The 25,563-nt window shown below is 35.2% G+C and overlaps 1 protein-coding gene across 1 annotated transcript in view; it reads right to left on the bottom strand.

The window, feature by feature from the left end:
* Nucleotides 1-25,563, bottom strand: part of PCSK6 (proprotein convertase subtilisin/kexin type 6) — a 250,333-nt gene that overhangs the window by 156,414 nt on the left and 68,356 nt on the right. The window contains 4 exon segments of the mRNA XM_051980972.1: nt 15,606-15,694; nt 18,881-18,957; nt 21,156-21,299; nt 21,681-21,791. Of these exon segments, the coding sequence (XP_051836932.1) occupies nt 15,606-15,694; nt 18,881-18,957; nt 21,156-21,299; nt 21,681-21,791 (421 nt within the window).

Here is a 25,563-nt window from a genome sequence, read left to right as displayed (position 1 = left end):
TTGTCAGCTTTTATTGTTGCTAGAGACAAAGTGATCTCATTTCCTCTAAATATGCACACACATCACAACACTCATTTGAAAAGGCAAATTAAAAAAGGGGCTATTGCTGTGGCTTCCAAACCTGTCAGGGGATATTTGCATTCATATTTGTTATATGAAACGCCTGGGAGATAAGCTGTTACCCAGTCATAAATTAGAGCTGGAGGAAGCTTCTTGCTGTTCATGCTTCTCTCTAGCTGGTTACCACATCACCTCTTTCCAAAGAAGAAAGAGTTACTGAAATTAATTCACTACTATAAAGTACATTACATTAGCAGAGCATTATTTCACACTCTCATCTGTGCCTCATCCTTTTGGGCAACTTATTCTCAGGGAAGAAGCACAGGGTCAATATCAAAGGTGGACAGGGTCAATATCAAAGTCAGGAGGACCAAGTTTCACATCCTACTTTTGACACATTTTAACTATATGGCTTTCAGCAAAGTATTTAGTCTCTCATTGTCTCAGGCAATTCATTCCTTAAGATTATAAAGTGGCAGAAAATGTAAATCTTCAAGGGCAGAGGGAGTTAGATATGACTCCTACATTGATGAAACCACATGTACAAATAAACAAATAAAAATTCTCACTTATATCAAGAAAAATCAAATGAAGCTTCTTTGATCCCCTATTGTGAAAAGGAAAGATATGGACTGGGATCACACAGGATGGGCCCAGTTGGGTTGCAGTCTCCATGCCTGGAGGAAATACCAACATGGATGAAATGGCATATTTGAATATTGAATAAAGATGAAATAGCTTATAATGAGGTCCTTTGAGGAATTCACTTTCTCCAGTGACACAAATATATTTATTCTTAGGCAGTCAGGTATTACACTGCATAGAATGCTGGATATGGAGTCAGGAAGATCTGAATTCAAAATCAGCCTCAGATATATATTAGTTGGACAAATCACTTATCCTCTGTCTGCCTCAATTTTCCAACTATAAAATAACAATAATAATATAATAATAGTTCCATTCTCCCAGGATTATTGTGAGACCCAAATGAGATAATATTTGGAAGGTGATTTGCAAATCAACTACATGTAAATGCTAGGTATAACAACAACAACAACAACAACAATAATAATACATTATAACCTCATAATAGCCATCATTATAAGTTCATAAAATCATAGATTTAGAACTACAAGGGACTTCAGAGAACTTTTAGTTCAACCTCTTTTCATTTGACAATTTAGAAAACTGAGCCCAATTAATGTAAAGTTACTAGTCCAAAATCACACAATTTGTTACAAGACAATATCAGGCTTTGAGCCTGTGCTCCTTGACCCTGATCCTGCCCTCTTTCTGCTATATCCTAGATTTGATGTAGCTAAACATTAGCTTCCTCATCCATAAACTGAGAGGGATGAATTTGATAAGCTCTTCTGGAACTCTGACATTCAACATTTTTATTTTTTTTTAATTTTTAAATAACTTTTTATTGATAGAACGCATGCCAGGGTAATTTTTACAGCATTATCCCTTGCATTCATTTCTGTTCCGATTTTTCCCCTCCCTCCCTCCACCCCTTCCCCCAGATGGCAAGAGTCCTTTACATGTTGAATGGGTTGCAGTATATCCTAGATACAATATATGTGTGCAGAACCGAACAGTTTTCTTGTTGCACAGGGAGAATTGAATTCAGAAGGTATAAATAACCCAGGAAGAAAAACAAAAATGCAAGCAGTTTATATTCATTTCCCAGTGTTCTTTCTCTGGGTGTAGCTGCTTCTGTCCATCTTTGATCAATTAAGGCTCTCTTTATCGAAGAGGTCCGCTTCCATCAGAATACATCCTCAAACAGTATCATTGCATTCAACATTTTTATGTATATATGTTTATGGTGATGGAGTAGAAAAAAAAAAGTAGGCTTGGAATTAAGAAACTTGGGTTTAAATCTCAACTTTGGCACTTTGGGACTTCTGACAAACCATTTAACCTAACTAATCCTTGCCTGAAAAACAGAACTTTATCATTAATATCTACCTCACAGGGTTACTGTATGAAATTATTTTTCAGATTGTAAGATGCTGTACAGATCTGAATTACTATTGCAACCAAACTATTTCTTACTAAGAAACCTTTTTCAAAGCAGGAATTATATATCTTTTAAATATGATCAGTCTCTTGTCATGGTAAGAATTTTTTAAAAGTTTATTGAACTGATATTAAGAAAAGAACACAGCAACAAATCAGCATTGTATATAATTGTATGGTCTGAGATCATATCCATTCACTATCCTTGGACTTCAAGTATGAATTAAATAAATGAGGGGGAAAAGTATTATTAAGAACTTAGAATATATGAAGTGCTGTGCTATTTACTGGGAAGAAAATAAAAAAGGAAGACAGTCCTTGTTCCCAAGTAGTTCATTTTCTAATAGAGAAAGACAACTCTTATAGGTTTTGGCTGCAAGTCAGATGGAGAGGTCCCATGACACTTGAGATTTAGTGGTAAAGCTCATTCTATTACAGCTTCTTTAATGTCACTTCCACTGATAAAAATCATCGAAGTTTCTGGTGTTGCACCATTCAGCAGTGCTAAATACTGCCATGGCAAACCTCATCCCTCTCCTGGAGCTTCAATAGCTATGTCCCCCACAGAAACAGGTTCCAGGAAGCGTCTCCATGAAGCCTTCCAGAATATTGGCTGTGTGGGCTGGACCTGAAAGCAGGTTCCAAAGTCTGGGAGATGCTAGTGGGGCTCTTGGAGTTACCTGGCTGTTGATGACAGCTGATGTTGGCAAAGGTGATTCCTTCTACATAGTGATTTTTTTTTCATTGATAGCCGCAAGATCTGGGCTGGAAGTGGGATTTATTATTTCTGTCTGAGTTGGAGAAGAGGCAATGGTTCAACACCAAGAGATCAGAGAGACCACAATATGAATGTAACTAACACAATGATTTGAATTATCTGCATAACTCATGCAGATATGGTTTAGATCAACCTATTGAAAAATCTACAAGCCGACAGCAGTGAAAGCACCCATTTTATGCCCTTTGAAATCTGAATTTGACCTTGCCCTCAGTTAATATCCCCAGACTTAGGTTGTTATCCTGCGCCCAAGCTAAATTTTCATATTTTATTTGTACCAAAGTATATAAGGTAAGAACAACCAGACAAGAGTGAAGAACTACCCAGATAAAAGAACAAAAAAGAAGTGAAACTCTAGAAGGAAAATTAAAGTGGAAGTACCTTGGGTTCTCACTAAGGTCCTATCTACTTAGGGTAACTTGGAATCCAGAAGCCAGGAATGAAAAAATGGCAAGCCAATCTTTCACTTGTTAGCACTAGCTTCTAAATTGGCATCATAAATAAATTTGCTTAATCTCAGAAACCTTTCAACACATTTTAATCCCCATTACTGCTGAAAATGCACTTGGAAGCTGCTGAGATTAATCTGTAGCTTAAAATCCTCCCTTAAAATACTCAAAAGTCTGAACTAGTTAATAAAAATACTAATGAGACTAAATTCTGCAAATTCAAAATTAGCATAATTAGCCAATTTGCCAGCATAGATTAATTTGGCTATTATGTACTTAACATTTTCATGTTTATGAAAGAAGGGGAAATAATTAAGCTTCCCACACAAAACATTTGGCTAAGACATTTACTGGAAAGTGATGCTTGGTGCTTACTTTTCCTTATGAGAAAAATGATAAACATAAACAAGAAAAATCCATGTTCTTAATGGAAATGTTAATTATGAGAAAAAAGAGTCTGGAAATAGCCCTTATATTAACATTTAGGTGAGTCACCCAGTCCGTGAGACAAAAGGCAGAGTATACACATGAGACAAACCATTTGGCTTCAAAATTTCCATTCAATAAAAAACAGCAGCATCTCTATCCTACTTGAACTCTATGTTATGTTGCCATGCATATTAAAGATAGTAACTTATTCTTTTTCTCCCCAAAACAGCTTTCCATCAAAAGTCTAAGAAGACTCCCTTTGACTTTGCATATTGGGAAAGAGACCAGAATATCAGAATACTTTCAATAAGTTGTACATATAGTAACTCCTATTTCTATAGAGCTTTAAGGTTTACAATACTACTTGTTAACAATCCTAGGTTAGTGATGTAAGTATTATCATTCTCATTTTACAGATGAGGAGGGTTGAGTAATAGAAATCAGATAAGTTACATCATCATAGGATTTAGGATTAGCCTAAAACTCATTTTATAGAGGAGGAAACTAATGCTATCAATGAGGACAGAGGCCCAGAAAGGTTATGTTACTTGTCACCCACGTAGAAACTAGTACATTTTGAGTGTGCTTAAAAGTAGAGTTTCCTAACAGAATTCTTTTTTTACTACTTCTACCACTTACTAATGTGAAGAAAATTAAGGGCAAGTTGTGATATGGCAAAAAGACCCTGGCTTTGAGAGGAATGGAGCTGGATTCAAATCCTACCTCTAATACTTAATACCTATGTATTAAGCATTTGGGCAAGCAACCTAAACTCCCTAGATCTGTTTCCTCATCTGTAAAATGAAACAGAGAGAGATTGGACTAGATGATCTCAGAAATATTTTCTAACTTTAAATTTAGAATTCTATGAACTTGTTTCACAGTTAACTATCTCCTCTGGAGTAATCATTTGTCATGGTGACATGAATCTCAACTGGGTAAGAAAGGAGGTTGAATGTCAAGCTAGTAATACCCAGTAGGATTCTGACACTCTTTGGTTTTGGAGAAGTGTTAGGAGGGGTCCTTGCAAAATCAGAGAAAGGAAAAATTTGCTTACATAATAATGCATTAGGAAAAGGACTCAATCCTAACAAGTGAAAGACTGAATTAATTATATTCTTTTTATTACTTTCCTCCTGCTTTGAGTCACACTAAATAAACAGGAGTCTTATGAGAACTCATACAAGAACTTGAGGGGATTCTAACTTCATTTTCATTCTTCTAGGGATCTAGATTCAAAACTTGCTCTTCTGTATAGAAAGTTCTTCACCTTTGACAGGCTACCCCCTCTATACCCTTTATTAAAGAGCAAAAATGAACTTTTAGCCTAGAACCAGGAATGAAGTCATTGCTCTAGGGAGAAGTGCTAATATCGATTCCAATCAATGTGAAAGCATTATTTTGTTTCTGGTTACTCCAAAAGCACATCAACTTGTTACATACGTACCAGTTATTTACTCCATTGGCCAAGACCAAGTACTCAAAAGTTTGGAGGAAGAGGAAAAAGAGTTAAAAGGAATAACTGGATAAATGATCAGCACATTTTCAGGGTATGTAACTGATTGGTTTACTCTAACACTCCTTTTGCCATCCCTCACTTCCCTGTCCAAAAATTGCCCTCCTCCCTATAGTTGGTCAAATAGAAAACTCTTATTCCTCAGAAAAGCTCTCACACACAGTAATTCAGACACCAAATTTAAAAGTGATCTGTGAATGTCACTATACTGTTCCACCCAACACGATGCAAACAAGAAACAGGTTATATGCAAGAGAGTGCATGACATCTTTCAGAGGGGTAGTGAGAGGAGATGGATTAGTAAATGCTTAAAGGGCAACACAAAAGGGAGCCATTATTATTTTCTTTGGAGATTTTTTGAAGAGACACATAGAAAAAACAGAATGGATGAAATTAGCAAGAAAAAAGGGGAAAAGGACAGAGCAATTAAGAATTCAAAGGAAATGAGGGAATTAAATGGGAAGGAAAAAAGAGTCAAAATAACATGTGCCCTTTTCTTTTTTAGGTCTCTGTATTATGTTCTCTATTGAAGGGAAGAGAATTAGTCTTTAATTTTTACATTAGAGAGAGGAAAAGGTCAGTGGATACAAAAAGGTAATGTCAATGCTGTAAAGAGAAGGAGGCAAACAGGCTACCATCAAAGCATCCTTGCAGTTTAAATGTCTTGGCTAAATTTTTATCAGTCATTTATCTCAAGGGACACAGTTTAGACTCATAGAATGGTATAACCAGAAGGTACCTTGAATATCATCTAGTTCAGTGTCTCCATTTGATAGACGAGGAAACCAAGGCCTACAAAATTGAAATGATTTGCCCAAAGTGATATAACAGGATAGTCTGTCTAATGTTTTTAGCACTAATCCATCTTGGTCTTTCAAGTACAAACAAGAAGGCAAACACTTGGATACCAGTTCATTTCTAAACTCGTGAAAAATGAAATTCAGACAAGAGATGTTGCAGCTTTTAATACAATTTCTAGTTTTACTCACATCACCACTATCACCAATAATAATAATAAAAACATATGTATTTGGCACTTTTCAGATAGAATGCTTTTGTAGCAACTTAATTTCTCAGTGAACTTTGTTAGCAGATTAACTTTACCAGACTCAACCTTACAAATGAGGAGAAACCTGAGGTTGGGAGATATGAAAAACCTAGAATTAGATTCTATGTTTTAATTTCCTAGATCTTTGTCTTATAGTTCTCTCATATTTTAGAACAGTAAGAACCAATATTACTTAATGAAATAGATGGAACATGGAAAGTAGTTTCAGTCACTGAGCCCCAAGAATATTTGGTAGCAGTCATTAAAAGTGATTAAGAATTACAGCTTATTACTAACAAGGCAAACAGGGAGAATCACTATGAAGAAATCTAAAGTGAAGAAGTTAGGAATGATGATAACAATCTACCAAACATCCCATTGAGAAAGATAAGCAGGCTGTCATGTAAAAGAAACTCAACGCTCTCTGACCACTCCTTCAATTCTTTTTGCTGACTCTTCATCTTCCTCCTTCCCCAAGGTTTTATTTTCAGCCCTCTTCTTGCTCTGTGCTCTCTCCTGGGGTGATCTCATTCATTTCCATGGCTTCAATTATCACCTCTATGCATATGACTGTCAGACCTGAATCTCCACCCTCTTCAGCTTCTCACCAGAGTCTCAGGCCTATATTTCTAACTGCCTGCTGGCTAACTGGAGCTGGATGCTCTGCTGGCCCTTTAAACTAAATGTTTCTCAAATCCAACTCATCCTCTCCTCCCCTCCTCTTCAGTTTTCTATTTCTATTGTGCCATTGCTATCTCCCCAGCCGCCTAGGCTTGTAACCTTGAAGTCATCGCTGAGTCTTTACACTCCCTTCCCCACTCATCTAATCAGTGGCCAAGTCCTGTTGTTTCCAATTCCAAACTATCCCTGGCATCCAGCTCTTCCTTTCCACTCCCACTACAAACAGCCAGTTCAGGTCCTAATCTTCTTCCTACCTATAGTCTATCATTTCTTCAAGATATCTGTTACATGGCTACCTAAGTAATCTTTTAAAAAATGTTCAATAGTATTTTATTTTCCAAATATATATAAAGATAATTTTCAATATTCGTTTTTACAAGACTTTCTAAGACTAATTCTAATTTTTTTTCCCTTCTTCTCTTACCTCTCCCCTAAGACAAGTTAAATATGTGCAATTCTAAGTAATTTTTCTAATGTAGCACTCCTCCTTTAGAAAAAGAGCTAGAAGGAATTGTTGAACAGTCTTAAGAGAAGTGTGATACACTGGACAGAGTTAAATCCTGTGTCTGACACATATTGATTTTAAGACCCTGGAATCATTTAATCTTTCAGTGCCCCTGACAATTTCTAAAACTAAGCTATAGAATAGTCATGGATATGTGTTACAATATCCTCCTTGGGTAGCTCCCTAAACCAATGAGATAAGTCTGTACCAAAATTAAAATTAAAGTTAAAAAAAAGGCTACTATGATGGTCATTCCTTTACTCAAAAACATTCCATGGCTGCCCATTACCTCCCAAATAACATGTAAAATCCTGACTCTACAATTTGAAGTTCTGCACAATCTGGCTGCAGCCTAGAATAATAACAAAAATAACTGATAATTGCTAAATTATACAAAAGAATTAGTAAAATTTTGAGCTATTAAAGCTTAATTACTTTATGTACATGTATACATATTTGTGTATGTGTATATATATACATACACTCTTATCAAATGCTATAGTGGATGTCTCAAATGAATTAGTGCCGTTCTGATAGCTAAAAACTGTACTAATTCTTTTGGGACGCTTTGTATAGTATTTGTTAATAGGGATGTGTGTGTGTGTTTGTGTGTGTGTGAGAGAGAGAGAGAGAGAGAGAGAGAGAGAGAGAGAGAGAGAGCAGTACTAATTCTTTTAGGATGCCCTTTATAGCACTTATAAAGTACTTTAGATTCACTGTGTTATTTAGTCTTCACAGCAACACCATGAGGGATACTGCTATAAAAGTATCCTCATTGTACAGATGAGGACACATTCTAAGAGGAGTGAGGTGACTTCTCATCCTCCATCTCTATTTATTGAAGTTTAAACACAGTTGCCAATTCCTCCATGAGAATCCCTTCCTCTCAGGTGAAACTGGGAACCCCCCCCTCCCCCTTCATGGTTCTCCTAATCTTTGACTGGTTTTCTTTTTTACTTTCTCTCACTTTGCTATATCATATATATTTGTCCTTCTGCTCCAAAACTGCTAAACTTCTCAAGAGCAGAGTCTGGGCTAATTCTGACCTTGTATATTTAGTGCCTAAGACAATGTCTTAGAAGAGATAGATGCTCATGATTAAATTGAAGAACTTAGAAGGGATATTAAAGATGATTAAAGTTCAGTGATAGCTCCCCAAAAACATAACAGCTCAACATATATCATGTGAGCTTGTGGGATTGAATACACAAACAACACTTAATTTGGAAGGCACATTAAACTAAGTTTAGAGGCCTAGACAAAAGGCAGGATGTATCTCTCTTTCACATGGATCTGGCTTCGTGGGAATAAGATATCCAGGATAAAATCATTTTAGTAAATAATGTATCCTAGAACAATTTTGCTACAGGACTGACTGAATGAAAATATATTTATTCAGAGCATATTATTTACCAAGCTTTAGGGATAGAAAACATAAGCAAGATAATCTCTGCTTTCAAGGAATTTATATTCTAATGGGGGAGACAACACATAAAGGGGAAGGGTATCCAGCTTTGGAAGTTTTGGTCAGACATAAAAATGACAGATGAGTGGAACAATAGGGCAATCCATTGGCACACCTTTTCTAGAACAATGGTAATAATGTTCTATTGCTTTAACTTTTCACCTATGAAAATACAGTTGATACTTCCCACAGTTTTTATATTTTGGTGTAACATTTTTTTTCTAGAGGATATATCTCCATTTTTAAAATGAATGCCAGGTAGAAAATATTCAATTTACAGAAAGGTGTTTTGAGCTACCTCTTCAGGAAGCCATCAATTCTATGAAAAAATACTGTACAAAAATATATGACTTTGTATCGAGTTGGCTCTTCTAATCCTGAGTTCCTCAAAGTCACATTTAAACATACAACAAAAGTAGAAGACAGACTAGAGCACAGATCCTTCTTTATTTCAGCCCTCTCCATCATCAGTATTTGTGAGTATAATAAAATTGGCCTTTCAGTTATCTGCATCAGTCATGAAGAGAGTCAAAAGTAGCAGCACGCCACTAGTGACTCTCATGCTTCTTGTATACAGATATAGCCTGTGTTTCAGAAAACTTAATCTAACACTATTTCTGTGAATAATCTGGCAGGTCTTCAAGGATACTAGAAGAATAATGTTTTTGAAAAGCCTACATGGAGCATGTTTCTTCCTAGGGCCATTTTTGTGAAATGTTGAGTTCTTGTTGGCTTAGATTTTATATCTAAGAATGAAGAAAAATGGAGGACAGCCAGGAGTACTGGGTAATGCAAGGCCAACTAAAATAAGGAGACAAACTATTCATTTGGTTCCGTTGCACTGAGAAAGGAGACACTTTGAAATGAATATATTATAGGAAAGACTTGCTTTGTTCTCTTGCAGGTTCAGATATATTTATGAATACATATATATAGCTGCTAGGTGATACAATGGTTTGAGTACAGGGCTTGGAGTCAGGAAGACCAAAATTCAAATCAATATTTACCAAATATGTGACCATAGGCAAGTAACTTAACTTCTTTTTGCTTCGATTTCTTCATGTATAAACTGGGGGTAATAACAACATTGTGAGAATCAAATGAAATAATAATTTTAAAGCAGTACAGGGCCTACCACATACTAAGTGTTATATAAATGTTAGTTATTACATATACATATATATATATATATGTATATACATATACACACACATACATACACATATATGTGTAGGTATAGGTATACCCACATACATGTACACATATATACATATGTATATATATATATTAATATTTGCATGCATAAAACTATATATATTCACATAAATATATACATACATATACAATTCAGATTTTATTCTAAATGAATTTTATTTTTTCAATTAAGCAAAATCCATATTCTCTCCCTCCATTTCTCCCCCACTTACCACCCTCACAACAATCAAAAAAGTAAATAAATAAAGATCTTGTAATAAATGTGTCATCAAGAAAAATTAATTCCTACATTGGTCATGTTCAAAAATATATAAATGTTTCAGTCAGCATTTTGAATCTTTCATCCCTCTTTATCAAGAGGTAGATTGCATATTTCATCATGAATCCTCTGGAGTTGTGGTTAGAAATTGAGAAACATATTTTTAGAGCTGGATAGGGGACCTTAAGAGATCTTTGAATCCAGAAATGTAGCAATAGTAGCTTTTTTTTTTAGCTGGACTGAGAAGAGGCTTATAATATAAAAATATACCACACGTATTCATTTAAATGTAGACCATCCCTCAAATTTCAGTCACATCCTAGAAAAGAGCCCACTGAAGAGAAATATACATAGGTATACATTAAAAAGTAATTATTTAAATTTGTGGTCTTAAAATATTTATTGGGTAAATTATTTTTAATAATTTCAACTCAAGGAAGACAATTTTTATTTCTTGGACTTTCTCTGACCATTTCTACCTATTGTAGAATATGTTTATAATTGACACTCAATTTTTATAGAAGTCTTTATCTTTATTTTCTCTTATTCAGTCCATCAAATTTGGACTTGGTCTATCTGCTGAATTTGACACTCTGACCAACTGCTGGATTAGCCTGTCTGCAGAAATGGTTTACATGTGTAGCAACCACACCCTGGTAAACTGTCTCCTCTGCACATGATTGAGGGAAACTGACACCTCAAATCCATTGGTGTGTTAGTGGGATGTCTACATCAAGCACAGCAGAATGGGTGGATGGGAAAACTTCTTACAATGGCCATGAAGGCAGCTTAAGCAGGAGCTGTAAGGTGCTTAGAGCTTGGTCAGATGTGGAAAACCCCAAGGACATCCACCACTGTTTGGGCCACCTCCAATTGCTTTGACTTGTTCTGCCACTAGATTTTGTTGACTCACAAAGAGAGAGACTGATGACTTTGAGTAATTCTGCCTCACTTAAACCCAGTTCACTCATGAGTCAAGACATCACCTGGGATGTCACTGGGCCACTTTATAAACAAAGGACCAACAACAACATTAATCCTCTTCCCTTACCCTACAGAATCTGGCTTTCTCTCTGTTCCTCATATATGTCACTCCATCTCCTATCTCCATGCCTTTGCACTGGTCATCTCACATTCTTGGAATCCACTCTTCCCTGACCTCAGCCTCAAGAACCCTTTTAAGAGGCAGCTCAAGCATCACCTTCTACATGAAGCCTTTCTTGATTTTCCCAACTGCTAGTGCCATCCCTTCCAAATGACCTTATATTAGCTACTTTGTATTTATTTATCTTTATATTTTATGTTTATTCTGCAAATATCTATATGTGTACTTCTTATCTTCCCTGTTAGACCATAAGCTCCTAGAGCATATTTTTTTTCATTCACTGAATTTGTATCTCTAATTCATGACTAAGGATTAAGCATCTAAAAGATACTTAATTAATGCTGATTGATTGATTGCATCCATCTCCCACTACACACACACACACACACACACACACACACACACACACACACACACACATCCATTCACACCTTCATTCAGCCTTTCTCATTTCTGATCCCCTCAGTACTTCTCTCCTACTCTCCAATCTAAAATGTCAAAGTACATGTCCTCTGCATGTTTCTCAGTTCTTTATACTAGGCTTTACACAATAAATACTTAATGACTTACTTTGAAGATGCCCCCCCCCAATTCCAACTAACTCTATTCTAGATTTATAGGCTTGATAGATCTTGGACTTTTATCTTCATCTAACCCTTTAATTTTTCATTTGAGGACACTGAGACCCAGGGAGTTTACCTGATTCAGTCAAAACCACTCAGATAATAAATGGCAGAGTTTGTATTCAGTCTCAGGTCCATGATTTTCAAAATCTAATGTTCTTTATCCTACACCATATTGCTTCCCACTCTTGAGAGGCTGGATCAAAGATACAGGCTTGAGAATTAACCTTTGATATTTGTCAGTACAGACTCAAATGTGTTTCACTTACATAAAATGGCAAAAGATGGAGCTTATACAATATCCCAATTCATCCTATAATAACTGTTCCTTATAGATTATTCTGTTATTTCTGTTCTTTTGATGATATTACCCTTTCCATGAAAGATCACCAGGAACAAAAAAACAGCCTATGAATGTCAAAGGTTAGCTCAGTAAAAAGCTTCAAGTTGCTGTTTTTAAAGCAGAAAAACTTCACTAAAGCAAGATCATTCCAGAGAATCTGTTGTCCCGCCTCTTTTATTTACATGAAAGCCACCCTGAGAAAAGTGGCTTACATCCAAATCACTAAAAAAAGCAGAAGAGAGATAATGAGGAAAAGAGGGGAAGGTAGAAGTTATCATTATTTATTTTCTGAAATTCATCTATTGAAGGAAGAATGAATACATATTCCAACAAGAGAATGACTAAAAAGACTTAATAAAAGGTTAGTTACCTAGTTGTCTAATATGTACTGACTTTTGTTATAAATTCATTCAGTAAATATTCATTGAGTACCAACTAACTACATAAAACTTTTTTTTTGCATCCTTTCATCCGCTAGCAAAATGTGATGCATGTAGTAGGTACTCAATAAATAGGTGACAAATGAAGTACAAAATGATAGGCATCATAAAAGATAGAAAGAAGCCTCATATAGTATTTCATGCCCTTTTAAAAGCATGGAGAGGATAAACATGCATATATGAAAAATAAATAATAGGTGACATGAACGGTAATATATAACCAGCTATCTCAAATGAGAGGTACAAACAGTAAAGATCTTTTCCTCCTCTGAACTCTCAATACTTAGAGTGTGCCACTGTGTGTTGAAAACTATCTTTGCATGTTTTGAAAATAAAATGCTATTATTGAAAAATAAATTAAAAGTTAAAAAATAAATTTAAAAAAAGTTTACCATTATGATTAGGGTAGACTTTATAGAGGATATGGAACTTGAGTTGATCTTTAGACAAGGTAGAAGACAAGGAAAGGGAGCAAAAATATTGAAGGAGGTGCTTAGAAAATAATGATTAGCCCAATCTGGCTAAATCAGAGCATATAGTATGCACAGAGCATAATATATAAAGATAGATTGGTAGGCTAAGGTTAGAAAATAGTGAACTTTCCTTGCCAGGATAAGGAATGAGCACTTTCTCCTAGAGGTGATATGGATCCAGTGTGGGGTTTTGAGTAGAGAGTGGCAGATGTCAGGCAAAGATGTATTTTAGCAAGATAAGTCTGGCAGCAGTATGTAATGTAGGTTGGACAAGGAAATACAAGCTTTCAAAGTTTTATAGGTAGTCTTTATATAATATATCATGTATATAACGATATTGTATAACATATAATATTACATAATAGACATGTAAGATCCTCATGGCATTCCTATAAGGTAGATACAAATCATACTCATTTTACATGTAGGAAACCACTGCTGAGAGAGGGTCACACATATAGTAAATGTCTGAGGCTGGGATTTGAGGTCATCCTGACTCCAAATCAGGATCCATAATTCTGCCCATTGTGATAAAAATGCTAGGATCTCATAGATTCAGGAGTTCCTTCCAGGAATGCAGATCACACTCAATCCACCAATGACAGCTCATTATGTTATTTTTGTTAATGTCAGCCTGTAATTTCACCACAACGGATCTACTCTATGTGATGAATCCTTTCAAATCTTGACATTTGAGGGTACCAATAAAGCACTCTGGTTGTCCACCTCATTATCCATTATTCTTCCCATGTGACCAGTCCATCTTCATTTCTTTGATAACTCTTTTTTCTTTAGAGTTCTTCATTGATTATATATGGTTGTCTGTTCACATCCACCATGTGCCTCATTGTTTTCTCTAAGATACTCATTTTTGCTTATCCTGCAGTCTTTGTATTTTTTGTCTTCTTACCATATAATAAAACTATCAGAATTTTTTTTGGCTTTTCCTGCATACATACTTAAACAAAAAAAAGGACTGTACATGAAACTGTAAATCTATTTTATATATGGCTCAGCATATTGTATATATTTTTTCAAATATATGAGAAATTCAACATATGACTTTTAGAATTGTCCTGTTTGACTATGATTCTTTCTAGCTCTTTTGATATCTTCTGTGCAACTTTTAAAAAGATGCTTCAATCTCAATTTCAATCTCTTTCTCTCGCTCCTTCTCTTCCTTCTCTTCCCCTCCCTTCTTTCCTCCCTCCCTCTCTTCCTCTCCTTTCCAATTTCCCTCTCCCTTTTACCCTGTCTCTCTTTCCCTCTTTCTCCATTCCCGTTCTCCTTCCCTCCTTCCCCCTCCCTCTCACCATCTTCCCTAATAGAAAATTAGTATTTTTTAAATGGGCTCTGGTTTCTGTGGGGAGCTTAGGGTAAGTAAAGGAATTTTGCAATTTCCCAAAGGCTATCTAACCTGTTCTTATCCTGCTACGCAACTCTGGACCCAATTGTGTATTGATTGTATACAATGATGAACAAACCCCATAGGACAACAACACAAATGCATGTTGAAATCTGGGCAATAGAAATAAGCTAAACTCCTTTGAGTGATTATAGATCTCTCCCAGTAGGTGTTGCAGTATTCTGGGGCTCAATACAGTCAGTGTGTTGCCATCTATAAACAGGAATATCTACAGGACCTAACTATCTGTAAAGAAAATCTTTTCTACCTAAACTCTAGGCAGGATCTCTTCCATTCCAGTAGTGAATATCTTCAGGAAGCATATAACTAACATTTTATACCTTGTCTGATGTTTAATATGGGGAAGTGTTGAATAGGATTATTTCTATTGTCATGTCTTCTAAGATATATTGAATGATTTTGATGTATGATTGGGAGACAGCTTGTTGTAAAAGAATCTGTAAGGTTATCTTTTGTTGTACCAAATCACATGCCATTTTTTAAATCAACAAATAATAAACACAAGGAGTTTTACAGTTTTTACATTTTTCAGTCAGTAAGTCAGCCAATAAGTATTTATTAAGCACCTACTATGTGCAGAACATTACCTGAGAAATTAAAAAGATGATCACTTATTAATAACCTGCTAGAGGATATTCTCCATTCACATACAGATGACTCTCGGAAAGGCTTTGAAATAAATGTCCTGAGACCGCTGAGGAAATGTAATGGATTAAGTTGTCAAGCCAGCCCCATGAAAGAAAAGTTACTAAATTCTTCACTTACCTCCTATCTTTGCATTGTATGCAATGCCCACTATGCAATAGGAATTGTTTGCTGAGGCAGCAACTTCACCAGCACAGCGAGTACCATGCCTAGAGCAGATAGGGGTAGAAGAAGAAATAAGAAATCAGAAAGTTTCAAAGATTTCACATCATTATCCCAAATTAAGTGCAGCAAGACATATTTGTTAGCATGGGATTATTATTTATGATTCATGTTTTCATCCTCTTTGCCACCAGCACTTTTGCTAATAGTCTCCTGTGGCTATTCCATTATTCACCCCAATATTTATCCCCAATCATATCCTGTCTTCTCTTCCCATATGAGGTTATAAGAGTGGCATGATATTCATTTCTAAGGCCATTTAAACAGAAGCTGAGAAAAAAATTCTCTTGATTTAACACTCAACAGTAGCCAGGGGACTACAAAGAAATTACCAGCAAAATGTATTGCCTTTCATAGGAATAACCCCAATTTAAAAGGTGCTGCTTTCTGTCAATCCCTGTGGTGGAAAACAAAAATACGGGGAACTTTAAAAATGAAAACTATCAGAAGAGTCCACAGAGATTTTGTATCATTAGCCAAATTAAAGGCCTCCCTTAAAAATAGTTATGTCTTGGCCCTTTCAAAGACAATATCCTTATTTTTCACTGACTTGTTCAATCCACTGCTGTTAACAGGATTCCCTTAGTTCATTCTCTCAATAGTAAAATTTAGGAATCAAAACTTCTCAACAAGGCTACTCTATATTTTGTGAGAAAAGGAGAGTTCTTCATTTTAAACAACTTAGATTGTATGAACAAAATTTTTGGAGAAGGATTTTATGACTGGTTGATAGGTCAACCTTGACAAATTTTGTCTCATTTATCAAATTATCAGGTCCAGCATTTTTGTACTTAGCTCAAAGAAGATAAGTGAAATATTTTGCCTCAAGTCACACAGCCAGGGTATGTCAGGTACAGAGCTTGAACCCATTTTCCTAATTCTGAGACTAGCTCTTTCTTCACTATGATCACTACTACTTCCCAGGCACTACTTCTTAATTACACTCTTATCCAGATTTTGAATAGGTCTGCATTCTACTCTTCCTCCACTTCCACATTCCCATTCCACGCTCTCTCTCTTCATGTATGGAGCCTACTGGGAACTCAGTCCTGTATTCATCTGATGGCTACAACTTTTAGAGCTCTGTAACTAGGAATTACTGGAACCATTCTATAGGAAGCAGCACTTGGAGCCAGGGTACACTCATTTTCAAGGTTCGAGTCATAAAGGGAGCATGTCAGCCTCCACCTAGTTTCAGTACCTTCATTCTCCTCGTTCCCTAACCCTCCAAGGATCTGCATTGAAAGGCCTGAAACACACCCTCAAATTGCTCAGGGATCCACACCTTAACAACCTCCCCAAACACATGCACTGACTCACACACCCTCACCTCACTCACTAGTTTTAACTAGTTACTCTCATTCTCTCTCTGTCTCTCTCTCTCTCTCTCTCAGTGTCTGTCTGTATTTCTGTCTCTTAATCTCCCTCTCTCTCTCTCTCTCTTTCTGTCTCTCCCTCTCCATCTCTCTCTGTCTCTCTTTCTCTCTCTCTCTCTCTCTCTCTCTCTCTCTCTCTCTCTCTCAGTGTCTCTCTGTATTTCTGTCTCTTAATCTCCCTCTCTCCCTCTCTCTTTCTGTCTCTCCCTCTCCATCTCTCTCTGTCTCTCTCTCTCTCTCTCTCTCTTCCCTCTTCCTCTCTCCTTCTCCCTTTCCCCTTCTCTCTCTCTCTTTCTGTCTCTCTCTCTGTCTCCCTCTGTTTCTGTCTGACTGCCATGAATCATTCCAAGTCTAACATTAAAGCTCTATCAATACTCTATTCTCAACAAATTGTGTATTCCATTTTCAACATACCCAGAAACTAACAACTAGTAGTATCTATTCCACCATTTACCAGCATTAGAAAAGAGCCAAAATAACATTATGGCTTTTTCAGGGGTCTATGGACAACTGAAAGTCCTTTTCAGCTCAGAAGACAGTTAACAACTACCCAAAGTCTAGCAGTTAGGGAAAAGCTAGACTTAGAAATAATATCAAAATACTTAGAATAGGTTTTTTTTTTATTTTTTAGGCCTATTTATGTACATCCATTTTACATATTTCCATGAGTCATGTTGGAAGATAAAAATCTGAACAAAAAGGAAAAATAAGGAGAAAGAAAAAAATAGAAGAAGAAAAGTGAAAACAGTGTTTGGCTCTGCATCATAGAATTGATTTTAATGCAACAGGTTATAACAATTACAATAGAAAAGAGAAGGCTTTTTCTTAGCTATTAGTGACCAGGATCAGTGACTGATGCCTTTTGATGCCTGAAAAAGACCATTTCAGGAATCAGTAATGTTGCAGAATGGCTGGAATATTTGAATTCAAAAAGATCTGGATTCTAATACTGCAATAGATACTTTCCTTAACAGCTTGGGCAAGTCACTCAGCCTTAATTCCTCTTCTGTAAAATGGAACTAATAATACCTACTGTACTTGCCTCACAGGATTGTTGTGAAAGTCAAATAAAATAATGTATAAAACAATTTGTGCACCTTAAAGTGTTCCATTGATGTCAGCTGTTATTATCAGTAGAAGTTTTAAACATATCTGTATGTTTACATATGTTCTTATATGATACCCTTTACACACTAATAAAACAGAAGAACATAATAATAGTTGATAATTACATGGCATTTTATGATTTATAAAATATTTTACATTCATTTCTCTATCTCATTTGAGTTTCACAATAGCCCTGTGAAATCAGTGCTATTATTAATACATTTTATGTACCAGGAAGCAGAGGCTGGGAAAGGGTAAGGGAAGTGCCCAGTGTCTCATTGTTAAGTATTGAAGACAAGATTCAAACTCCTTCAAGGAAGAGAGTGTGAAATCATGAAAAGAATACCATATTTGGAGGAAGAAGACCTGGACTGAAATCCTACATTGGCCCGCTCCTTCTATGACCTTGGACAATTCACTTAAATTGTTTTTTCATCTATAAAATGAAGGGGCTGAACAATATTAAGTCAAAGATATCTTCTAGGTCTAAATCTATAAGCCTGACTTCAAGGCAAATACTCTTTTTACTATGTTACCTTGCCTCTAATTAACTTATAAACTTTAAGGTTTCCAAAAGAATCTAACACCATATCCAAAAGTAGGGAAACATTTGAATTTCTTTCATTTTATTAGGTTTTTCTGGGCATAATATTATTTTTAGTTGTCTGAGAAAGAAAAGAAAAGACTTACTTATTTTCATTGCTGGCATCATAACGTGGAGAAGGATCATAATCATTTCCATTGACATCATAACTTGCATAGGCATCCTAAAATTAATATGTCTCAATAAGTGAAGGAATACAAATTACACAACCCACACAGCAGCCTTATCTACATTTGCAAGCACTGTGGTTTTTATTCCTCTTTTCTAAAATAGAAATAAATGCACAATGGCTGTAGAAAACATCTACCAAAAGTATCTAATCTACAAGGTACAATAATCTCATTCTGTTTTTCAATCAGATAATTTCGGCATAAATCAAATGTTAAGTACAGATCAATTTAAATATAGATGAAATCTAAACTTGAATTAATAGTCCAAGCACAATGAGAATATCAAATATACTAATTTATATAACTTCTACATAATTTTGATAGGCTAAAATTCTCATTATCACAGTTGTACTTATAGTTTTGCAATACTATATTTTATAGTCTCCAGTTATTAAGGTTATCTAAATTTTTTATCCTCTTTTTTTCATATATTTAATGAAGTTCAGAAATAAACAGTTCAGGAACAAATTATATTCCTTCAACTTTACATACATATAAAAATAAAAATATTCTGAGTATTGAGTTTACAGAGATTCTCTGAAAGCCTTCTTGGGATAGTTCCTGTTGTCAGATAGGACAACAGGAATGGCATTACTTTGTCTGGCTTGTACATGGTTTTAATTTGTGATTATCTTGTCCTCATCTTCTATAATAAGATTCAGATAGAAACAGAGCTGGGACAGTTTCCTATCCTGCTATTATTCCTTTATAATTAATGTTCTATGAATGACTGCTCAGGTTGTTGCTTTTTACAGGTGACAAAATGTGATGACGTACATGCAATTTTTGTAGGCTCATTAAAATATCTGTTGGTAAAGCTGAGGAAGCAGAAAGAACAACAGTGATTTTGTTATAACAATATCCTCCAACCTAATTCCTTTTTAGTAATATAACATATCCTGTAATGTAAAATGGACAGGATGGGATAGTGGATAGAGAGCTGGTCTCAGAGCCAGGAGAATCTGGATTCAAGTCTCATCTCATACACATACTGATGGTGTAATCATGGGAAAGTCACTTAAGCTTTCAGTGGCATATGGTGGTTAAGATTAAAAATTGCAGAGGCCATGCTAACTTGTGTTGGTAGAAAGAATCTCTTCAGATGGAAATTGTTTATGTTAATGAAGTCAGTGGGCCAGTCCCTGTCTTATAATAAAATATAGTCATAATATATGCTATTTACACGTTATTATGTAATAGTATCAAGTTTCATTCTGAGGCTCAATAGCAATTTTGTGCATTAACAAATGTGCATTTGTTAATGCACAAAATTGCTATTGAGCCTCAGAATGAAAGGATTTCCTTACTCTAGTCAAATGATTTTCTAAAAGTATCATGGTAGCCATGCTGTTGCCTATGGTAGTAGTTTAAAAAAATCATGTGTGGACAGATATAATATTTACAAATATTATATTGAATATATTTAATACTTAAAATAAGCTTTTAGCAGCTGGTTTTCTGACTTCATATATATTCAAAAGGAACAATGTAGCCAGCTGCAACAGCACAGCACATAGTATACAAGAAACAGACTATATTTTCAACTACCATCCACTGAATTGATATTATTTTGTTATCCTCAGCTGAAGAAATAGAATCAACCTCATTAAATAGAATTAACCTCATTGTTTTCTAGGAGTAATCTTTTAAAGGTTCTTTAAGTTCCTTTCCTTTTTACATCATTTCACATGTTTCATCCCATGAAATGAATAGAAGCTTCTTGAAGTCAATGATTATCCTTCCTTTCTTCTCCCCTTTTACCTACCCATATACCAAATAGCTGCTATCATGCTGCAGCTGGCTATATTTATGTGCTTTACCTGTAGCATGGAATCTAATTTAGGACATAATTAAGAGTCATGGGATGAGATAAAGTCAGATAACAAGTTGACAAAATGCAATTTTTCAATATTAAAAAATAAAACAACAAATATTTTGCTTGTGAAATTAGAATTCAAATCCTTGGTTTTGGAGACTCAAAATAGTTTAAGCAAAGTTAAAGTGGAATCTACTATAGAAAAGATTTTGAATTTTTATAGAAGGATGTCATTTTCTGGGAAATCCAGGCAGAGTCTTTTAAAGGATATTCTCTTTGGAGAAAAACAAATAGACAATATAAAACAATCCTATGAGGCTATATATTAGCATATCTATATCAAGGGAAGCATAAATAAAATGAAGCTCAGCTTACGTAATTAGCTGCTAGATCTGGGTGATTCCTCTCTATTCCATCATCCAGAATGGTCACCACCACATTTTTTCCCGTGTAGCCTCTTTTCCATGCTGCAGGGACGTTCATTTCGGATCGGCAGCGACTGTGCTTATCCCCACAATGCTAAGCAAACAAATGAATCCCAAAACACAGAAGCTGAACCATAATACATTCCATCTATCCAACTGGTAGTAATTTAAGAGTTTAGACATGACTACATTCGTGTATTCACATGAACAAATAATAAAAAACAACTCCTCATGCTTTAAGTAACAGGCCCTATTTCAAACAACTCATTTATTTCCCAGAAGTAAAGATGAAATATTGCATTTGGTGTTTTGTTTTAAACTATTTCTCCATCATTTCTATAGAGAAGCATAATCCCTTTTCTAGTAGATTTTTCTCTATTCAAGTATTCTTTTGGAATACTTAGTCACAAGAATATGTATCAAACTGACTTACTAATACCTAAAACACATCCCAAAGGAAGGCAATTTTGCTTACCATGTACCACATGTTGGACCATATTGGGTCATTGAAATAAATGGAATGTGCATCACTTCGAGCATGTCTCTTCACTCTCCGTTTAACTTCTTGTTGTTGTAGCCATTTCACCTGCCATATGAGAAAAGTTCATATTTATTCATGTTATCACTTCCTATTTTCTATTGTATTACATGTAATATAAATTTCCATCTTCATTATCCGCATCCTCATAGCTAACATTTACATAATGTTTTCTATGTGTGCTAAGCCCTTTATAATCATCTTATTTGATAAATCTTCATATGTCATCATGCCATTGTAAAGTTTCAGATTCTAAATTCTAGGAGAAAGGACAATAGCTATTTAACTTACTTTATTAATTTTCTCAATCTACAAAATATTTCTTTTGATGCCCTTTTGTGACGTGGAGATGATCACTGGTTCTCTAAGTCCATACCAGTAAGGTATAAGTGCTAGAAAACCCTACCAATGCTTGGAGTACAGAATAAGGCTGAGAAATATAAAGTCTTTGTTACCTAAAAACTATGCTGACATGGCTCTCTTTAAGAATGAGATGATTAAGGCCAGTTCCAATGATCTTGCGATGAAGAGAGTCATATACATCCAGAGAGAGGATTATGGGAACTGAGTGAGGTTCATAACATAACATTTTCACTCTTTTTGTTATTGTTTGCTTGCATTTTGTGCATTTTATTTTCTTTCTTATTTTTCCCGTTTGATTTGGTTTTTCCTGTGCAGCAAGATAATTGTATAAATATGTATGCATATATTGCATTTAACATATATTTATATCATATTTAACATGGATTCACTGGCATCTAGGGGAGGGGATAGGGAAAGGGGGGGAAATTGGAACACAAGAGTTAATGTTGAAAAATTATCCATGCAAATATTTTAAAAATAAAAAGCTTTACTTTAAAAAAAAAGAACCAACCCAACTCAGTTCTGAAAAACTCATAGATCAGAAGATGGGTTGCAGAAAGATGAAGCAAAGTATGAAGACAGTTTATTAAGTTATAGAACTATGATTTGTGACAAAAATAATACTTATACCTACAAAATCAAGCATCTTTAAAATAATTAAAGAATTTAAACCACAGTGATTAAATCTATGAAATGGAAAAAAAAACTATAGATGGCAAGAGTTTTTAAGATATTCTCTAAAAGAAGTTCAAAATTGGGATGCCTGGTCACCTCAGAACTGAAGAGGTTCAAGGAAAACTGAGCAAATACATGGAATGATTCTGAGAAGGAAAAACTTATAAATAAGAAAATGTAATCTTTTTCTCTTAGGAAATTTTGCAAGAAAAAGGAATTCACTGGTTCTAGCAAAATCATAGATTGGCTTTCTGCTTTGGTTATCTGCCTTGAATTTACAATTTCCTCCACAAATCTCACTTAGGGGTCCTACAAACTAAAGGATAAGAAGGATTCTTCTAGATTGTCATCATTAGGGAAAAGAGTAGAATAAATCCCCCGCAATGTTATGAATATAGGAAGACCTTCATAAGTTTCATGTTGGCCACAAACTGCTTATCTCATCTCAGTCAAGTTACTTAATTTCTTAGTGACCTCAGGCTAGATGTGGAAGAGTAGGTGCTGTTTTAGTAAAAGAAATTCCTTACTGAAATTTCCCTACCCCAGTGAAATCACAGATCAGATTCCAAAACAAAACAAAAAGAGTTAACAAAAGATGACAATTTTTGTGAAAAAAATATATCCTAATGGATATTAGGGGACAAAATGCCTTTTAAAAAAAGGATCAAAATAACTTAAAAGGGAACAGTACTATAGCATTCACTACAACAAAGCTCACATGAGCTTATTAAATACCAATCAATAGCAACAATGTATTTTTCTCTTCAAACTAAAATAAAATCCAAAAAACAAAAAACAAAAAACCCCCCAAATTCCAGAATGAACACTAAACAAAAATCCCAAATGTAAAGTACCAGATAATTTAACTAAGCTGTCAAATATTTCTATGATAAGTCAGCCTATAAATTCAGATTACTGTTCATCATATTCCCTGATGATATTTTGAAGGTTCATCATTTACTAAAGATTATATGGTTATATTAAACATACACATATATAAAGAATATATTATTATACAATATACTACACAAAAAGAAATTAAATTATATATAATCATATGACATACAAAAATTAAATTATATATATATACATATATAGTATACATAAAACGAAAACCTTAAATTTCACTTTGGATGCAAACTGGTTATATCATCTCAGTCATCTCAAGTTTCAAAAAAAAAAACTCAAGTTAGTAAAAGGTGCTTTTTTTAAAAAAAAACATTTTTTTTTACTTTTAAGTGGTCAGTTTTATATATCATATTTTAAAAACACAATTGCACATACTATTACTTTCCAGAAGTAATTATTTTTGGTAGTACAGAGACATCCCCACCATTGTGTCATACTGGTTACTCTATTCATTAACACCATCTGGATGGAAATAACCATGACAATCTCCTAAATCCGGCCTAATGTTTCATTTGCAATAATGACCACACAGAGAACTTCCTTCTCCCTAGTTATAAGTTACTTCTTGATTACAAGTTAGGTGTTTCGTAAGGTATACACTGATCTTACTAAAATTCACTTTTGGTTTGAAAGAATTAATATGAGAACCTGGGCAAATTATCTCTGAGAAGTGATTGTGGATAATAAAGTCTGGAATAGTCTGCTGTTCTCTCATAAAATGATCATGATGTCAGGATATGATGATGTGTCAGGCTCCCACAAATCAAGAACTTAGACCTTAGTCATCTCCTTTTGGAAACCTCCTTGTAGAAAGTCTTTGACAACATTACCCTCTAAGTCAGTTACCCCATTTAATCAATAACCATTTATTAAATGCCACTATATGTAGACACTAGGTATACAAATATGTTGAACCAAACTATCACTTTTCTTAATGAGCTTATGTTATAATTCAAGATTTAAGGATTTATAAAGGTAAAACAATTAAGGTACAGATATGCAAGTTGGCCTGCTAGTACTCCTGGCCAATATTCTGTTCATACTTATGTCTGCTAATTGTTACCTTGAATTCAGGTAACAATTTCCTAATCTTTAAAGAAGCTGTCTCTCATGTTTGTAATGCACTCCCTCCTTAGCACCACCTCTTAGAACTGTTAACTTTTTTTGAAGCACAATTTAGGAGCCATTTTCTATAAGATCATTTCCTGTTTCCACCAAGAGTGAGACTTTTCTTTTGAAGTAGCTTTTTCCTTCTTGAAATTTCTTTATATTTCCATATCTGTCTACATGTTGTAAAAGCCTTGCTTCTGGGGAAGTAAAGACTAGTGGATGACTTGTATTTTGGGAGCTATGAGCTTGGGTAAAGCCAACTGGGTTTCTACATTAAATCTGACATTTATAGGTAAGTTCCTAGGGGCTGAAAACCACCAGACATCGTAAGCAAAAGGAACTGCCAGAGGTCAGAAATAGAGTACATCACAGCTTATGTCCCTATCAATGGGAGAAAGGAAAGGAAGAAAGAGGAAGGAAGGAAGGAAGGAAGGAAGGAAGGAAGGAAGGAAGGAAGGAAGGAAGGAAGGAAGGAAGGAAAGGAGGTAGGGAAAGAGGGAGGAAGGAAGGGAGGAAGGAAGGGAGGGAGGGAAGGAGGGTGGGATGAGAGAGAGAGGAGAGAGGGAAGGAGGGAGGAGAGGAAAGGAGGAAGGGAAGAAAGAAGGAAGGAAGGAGAGAGGGAGGGAAGGAGGGAAGAGAAGGAGGGAGAAAGGAAGGAAGGAGGGAAGGAAGAGAGAGAGGAAGGAAAAAGGGAGGGAGGGAAGAAGGGAGGAAGGAAGGGAGGGAGAGAGGAAGGGAGGGAAGGCAGGGAATTTTGATTTTT

This window comes from Antechinus flavipes, chromosome 2, assembly GCF_016432865.1.
Source record: "Antechinus flavipes isolate AdamAnt ecotype Samford, QLD, Australia chromosome 2, AdamAnt_v2, whole genome shotgun sequence".
In the NCBI taxonomy this organism is placed as follows: domain Eukaryota; kingdom Metazoa; phylum Chordata; class Mammalia; order Dasyuromorphia; family Dasyuridae; genus Antechinus; species Antechinus flavipes.
This window is presented reverse-complemented; position numbering and strand designations above follow the sequence as displayed.